At 47.7% G+C, this 6,000-nt stretch overlaps 1 protein-coding gene across 2 annotated transcripts in view; it reads left to right on the forward strand.

Moving 5' to 3' along the window:
• The window catches only part of Cdh3 (cadherin 3), a 48,595-nt gene extending 42,841 nt beyond the window's left edge, over positions 1–5,754 (forward strand). For both annotated transcript variants that reach the window (XM_036188724.1, XM_036188723.1), the window contains 3 exons: positions 2,842–2,972; positions 3,324–3,470; positions 5,413–5,754. In XM_036188724.1, the coding sequence (XP_036044617.1) occupies positions 2,842–2,972; positions 3,324–3,470; positions 5,413–5,622 (488 nt within the window). In that variant the 3' untranslated portion in view covers positions 5,623–5,754. The remainder of the gene's footprint in view (positions 1–2,841; positions 2,973–3,323; positions 3,471–5,412) is intronic.
• The last annotated feature ends 246 nt before the right edge of the window (positions 5,755–6,000 follow it).

The following is a 6,000-nucleotide window of genomic DNA, read 5'->3' on the forward strand; positions in this document are numbered from 1 at the left end:
CTTGCAAACTCATGTTCACTCTCTTCACTCAAATACAACTCAGGATCCCCTGCCTAAGAAATGGTGCCACCCACAGTGAGCAGCACTTTTTACCTCAAGATAAAATTTGGTCTAGGTAATCTTTCCTTGAGATTCTCTTCCTAGGTTCTCTAGATTGTGTTGTGTTGACAATTAAAATTAACCATCATGCTAGTGCTGATCACATCTCAGAAATTGTTAAGGACAAGCAAGATTTCATAAGACAGTCTCCTCCCACATCACCCAGGTACTTAGACTAAGTTGAAGTGAGCCAGGAATCTCTGCTCTAAGAGAACTGGGCCTTGACAAAGTGTAAACTCCTGTGGACTTCACAAGAATTTGTGAGTATTGATATTTGATTGTAGACAGTCACCTAGAAATGCAGAAGATAACACTTTGCCTTAGTTGAACAAAACTTCCTTTATTGAGTACCAAGCTATGTATCAGAGACTTGGAGTTTAATAAAAGAATGTTTCCAAAAAAATAAATAAATAAATAAAAGAATGTTTCTGCCTAACAGGCATGAACTCCTGGGCTACATCCCCAGAATCACATAAAAAACTGGGCAATGGCTGGGCGGTGATGGCGCACGCCTTTAATCCCAGCACCTGGGAGGCAGAGCCAGGCAGATCTCTGTGAGTTCGAGGCCACCAGGACAGGCGCAAAGCTACACAGAGAAACCCTGTCTCGAAAAACAAAAACAAAAATGCTGTGGGATGTTCTGTATGTCAAATGTGTTGCTCTGATTGGTTAAAATAAAGTGCTAATTGGCCAGTAGCCAGGCAGGAAGGATAGGGTGGGTGGGACAAGGAGGAGGAGAATTGTGGGAAGTGGAAGGCTGGGTGAAGAGATACTGCCAGCCACCACCATGACAAGGAAGATGTAAGCCACAAGCCACATGGCAAAGTATAGATTAATAGAAATGGGCTGAATATAAGAATAAGAGCTAGACAATGGTAGGCCTCAGCTAATGGCCCAAGAGTTTAAATAATATAAGCATCTGTGTGTTTATTTTATAAGTGGGCTGTTGGACTATCAGGGCTTGGTGGGGGCTGGAGATAAGGTCTCCAGCTACACAAAAAAATAAATAAATAAATAAATACATAAAAATAAAAAACTGGGCAAGGTACCAAGTACCTGCAGTCCCAGTACTTGGGAAGCAGAGGCAGAATAAGAAATTCCTTGTGAGCCAGGCCATCCCAGTACTCGGGAGGCAGAGGCAGGCGAATCTCTGAGTTTGAGGCCAGCCTGGTCTACCTAAAAACAGGGAATGAGTGTGGAGTGTGGTGTAGCTGGGGGAGGAAGCTAAGGAAAGAGTTTCCTTTTGCCCATCTGCTGTGGGAAGACACATGCCTGGTCAGGCCAAACGGGGAAGTGAGTAGGCAGATACACATACGCCTTGGGCTCAGGTGGGAAATCCAGTGTACCTTTAGCCTTCCCCCAGACCCGGTGGGGAGGAAAAGAGAAGAAAAGAAGTTACATCCAGTCCATTCCTGGGTGTGCATCCGGAGAAACCGTGACCTCCCAAAGAAAGCTAGGTCTGTCTTATCTAGTCACAGAGACAATGCTTCTATCAGTCAATAATAATAGTAATAGTAATAATAATAATAATAATAATAATAATAATAATAATCAACCCCAAACAGAGTTTGCCACAGCAGAGGTGAGAGGGCACCCCATAACATCTGGGAGGAAGAGCCTGGCCTTAGCCGCAATTCCCCCAGGCAAATGCTTTGCAGGTCTTTCCAATTGTCACTAGAAGCCCTCCTTCCCTTCAAATTCCAATTTAGTGCTTGCCACTAGATCAGTTACTACAGTGTAGCAACATCACTTATTTTACCTTTGAGTCTATGGCTAACTCAGAGGATGTCAATGACTCAGAGTCTCATGGGAGCTAACGACCCCCCCCCCCCCAATGCCACCATTGAGGAAAGTCTGGTGTAAATGCTGTAGGACGGCAGGTGGGAGGATTGGGGTCATGCTGCTCCCAGGAGGAGGTGACGTTAATGCATACCTAAAGGGGAAGCTGTGATTGTGCATGAAGGACAGAGACTGAAGGGCTCTAAATCTAGAAAACTGGATGTCCTAGCGCAGTCCTGGATCCCAGCATGGGGGGGGGGGTCTTGGAGGCCGAGTGTCAGGGTTCTCTAGAAGAACAGAACCAATACAATGAGTGTGTGTGTGTGTGTGTGTGTGTGTGTGTGTGTGTGTGTGTGTGTAGAAAGGGGATTTATTATGGTGGCTCAGAGGCTGGGGTCCAGCTAGTCCAACACTGTCTACCAATGAAAAGTCCAAGAATCCAGTAGTTGTTTAGTCCACAAGGCTGGATTCTCAGCTGGTCTTCAGTAAACACCAGAATCCTGAAGAAGGAGACTCTAATGCCAGTGAAGGAATGGACTTGCCAGCCAGAGGGAGAGCAAGCAGGCTGACAGAGTAAGCTTCCTTCTCCTGTGTCCTTATCTAGGCTGCCAACTGAAGGTGTGGCCCAGATTATAGGTGGAGGATCTTCCCATCTCAAAGATCTGGATTAAAAGTGGTCTTCCCGGTTCAAATTATTTAATTCAGAAAAATCCCTCACAGGTGTGCCCAGGTGCTTGGATTTTAGTTAATTCCAGATGTTGTCACATTGACAACCAAAACTAGCTGTCACCCAAGGGGGATCAGGAGTTCAAGACTAGTCTCAGCTAGACAGTGAAACTAATCCTGGCTACATAAGACCCTCTCTGAAAAATCCGCAAGTAAATAAATGCACTGCACTCTGAGGGCTTGCGGTCCTGGCTGGCCTCATGGTGGGGGAGCACTCACATTTCTCTACTCTTCCAGCCCTTCTGCTGGCGCTCCTCTTGTTGGTGAGAAAGAAAAGAAAGGTCAAAGAGCCCCTTCTGCTCCCAGAGGATGACACCCGTGACAACGTCTTCTATTATGGTGAAGAGGGTGGTGGCGAAGAGGACCAGGTGGGTCACTGGAGGGGTTAGGCGGTAGATATGGATGCTCCCAAGGCCCATGGTGGAAGCGGTTGGACCACCCAACAACCTCCATTACCTCTGTTGAATAGCCCTGGCAGAGGTATCAGTCTTCTGAAGAACTGGCCTCCACCTCCCTCTCCTGGGACGATGTCTCTTACCCTGTTCTCTTTGCCCCAGCTCAGTGGCTCTTGAGTCTGCCCTTAATTTGGAAGAAAGGGGTCAGTATAAATAAGGAATTTCTGGGATCTCTGGCCTCTTCCAGAGCACCAGAGGGCTGAGATGTAACTGGTAGGAATGGGGTACATTCTCAACCCCATGCTCGCATTTGTTTTCATAAAGGACTATGACATCACCCAACTCCACCGGGGGCTTGAGGCCAGGCCTGAGGTGGTTCTCCGCAATGATGTGGCACCAACCTTCATCCCCACACCCATGTACCGTCCCCGGCCAGCCAACCCAGATGAAATCGGCAACTTCATCATCGAGGTGAGGCATGGCAGGTTAACCCACAGCAGCCCTGAGTCAAGCACAAGTAGCCGGGGAGAACAAACACTGGCTTTCTGCATTGACTATGAGTTCAAATCCTGACTCTACCCACCAACTATGTGAGCTCTGAACACTTGAGTATCTGTGGGCTTCTCTTTCCTCCTCCATAAACTCCAAATTTGTAAAAATAGTTTCATCATTGATTCAAACACTGAGTTATTAGGAAAGTATTCTGGAGTCAGACAACTTAGGTTTGATTTGGATTTTTGGTGTGTAAGGTTCTCTCTCTCTGTTTTTTGTTTGTTTGTTTGTTTTTTAATCTTTATTTATTACATATACAGTGTTCTGCCTGCATGTATGCTTGGATGCCAGAAGAGGGCACCAGATCTCTTTATAGATGGCTGTGAGCCACCATGTGGTTGCTGGGACTTGAACTCAGGACCTCTGGAAGAGCAGCTGGTGCTCTTAACCTCTGAGCCATCTCTCCAGCCCATGTGTTGGCTTTTGTTGCTTGTTTTTAAATTATTTTGTTTTATTATTTTGTGTGTATGGGTGTTTTGCCTACATTCAAGTCTGTAAACCACATGTGTACAGTGTCCCCAGAGGCCAGAAGAGAGTGTTGGATCCCCTGGAACTGGAGTTTTGGACAATATGAGTCCCTATATGGCTGCTGGGGATTGAAACCCTCTGCTCTGGAAGAGCAGCAGCCAGTGTTCTTAGCTGCTAAGCCATTGCTCCAGCCTCTGGTTTTTGTTTTTTGTTTGTTTGGTTGGTTGAGTTTTTTTGGTTGTTGTTGTTTGGTTTTTCGAGACAGGGTTTCTCCGTGTAACAGCCTTGGCTGTCCTGGAACTCTCTTTGTAGACCAGGCTGGCCTCAAATTCACAGAGAGCTGCATCAGACACACAAGGGTTCACACCTGGAAAGCTGCATCAGACACACAGGTGCTCACACCTGGAAAGCTGCATCAGACACACAGGTGCTCACACCTGGAAAGCTGCATCAGACACACAAGGGTTCACACCTGGAAAGCTGCATCAGACACACAGGTGCTCACACCTGGAAAGCTGCATCAGACACACAGGTGCTCACACCTGGAAAGCTGCATCAGACACACAGGTGCTCACACCTGGAAAGCTGCATCAGACACACAGGTGCTCACACCTGGAAAGCTGCATCAGACACACAGGGGTTCACACCTGAAAAGCTGCATCAGACACACAGGGGCTCACACCTGGAAAGCTGCATCAGACACACAGGTGCTCACACCTGGAAAGCTGCATCAGACACACAGGGGCTCACACCTGGAAAGCTGCATCAGACACACAGGGGTTCATAACTGGAAAGCTGATCAGACACACAGGTGCTCACAGCTGAAAAGCTGCATCAGACACACAGGTTTTCACATCTGGAAATGTTGCTCAGGGCAGCTGGTGCAGAGATGCTTTGAGCCTCTCATTAGATGAGGACAGTTTTAGATAGTTTGCAAATTCTCTTATTTAATTCCCACATTTGCAAATATAAAGATGATGTCCAACTATCTGTCAGGTACTAGCCTACTAAGGTTTCGTATGTACTCAATTCCTCAAAAGCCACAGGGGCATCCCTATGTTACAGACAGGAAACAGGCATAGAGTGATTGAGAAGTTTGCCCAGTCTCAAAACTGGTATGTGTAGTCTTCTGGCTTGTCGTATCTGACTTCAAAGTCATGGTCTTTGCCCACTGCCTTGGGTTGCCCTGAGCTGCTATGCTAAATACTTTCTATGCATTTTTTAATTCCAACTTTCAAAGCTTTGGAGGCAGAGGCCAGGCAACCTTCCCTTGGGTTGGAGGTTGGGGGGGGTGGGTATAGAGGTTCAGCAGATACATTGATCTGCCAGAACCCAGGCAGCTGGCAGGGGTCACCATCCTGCCGTTCCTAACTGCTGATGTCTGTCGCTCTAGAACCTGAAGGCTGCTAACACAGACCCAACCGCTCCGCCCTACGACTCCCTGCTGGTATTTGACTATGAAGGCAGTGGTTCTGATGCTGCCTCCCTGAGCTCCCTCACCTCCTCCGCCTCCGACCAGGACCAGGACTACAACTACCTTAATGAATGGGGAAGTCGGTTCAAGAAACTGGCTGACATGTATGGTGGCGGCGAGGATGACTAGGCTACCCTGCCAAGCTACCCAGCAAGAACTAAAGATCAGGTCACAGCAGCATCTCCAAAGGAGCGTAGCTTCCACTTCAGCCGAGGACTCTGGAGCTTGCCAGGAAGCGACCTGTGAAGCACACTGCATCTGACACGAAGGCTGGACTGTAAGCCTTTCAGATGGAAGGATGTGGCGTTGACTTCGACATTGATCCCCTCTCAGCCAAGGTTACTTCAGACTGAACTCCAGAGGTCTCCCGCCTGCCTCCCAATGCTCAGCCCTGCCCTTTCAGGGCCAGCTTGCTCTGATGCCCTGTCTTTAGAAAGAGGCCTCTTACTGTAGTTTTTTTTTTTTAAATGCAGTTTTCAAAAAGTTAGAGGCTGGGGGTGGGGAGGG

The sequence above is a fragment of the Onychomys torridus genome, chromosome 5, assembly GCF_903995425.1.
Source record: "Onychomys torridus chromosome 5, mOncTor1.1, whole genome shotgun sequence".
Taxonomy (NCBI): domain Eukaryota; kingdom Metazoa; phylum Chordata; class Mammalia; order Rodentia; family Cricetidae; genus Onychomys; species Onychomys torridus.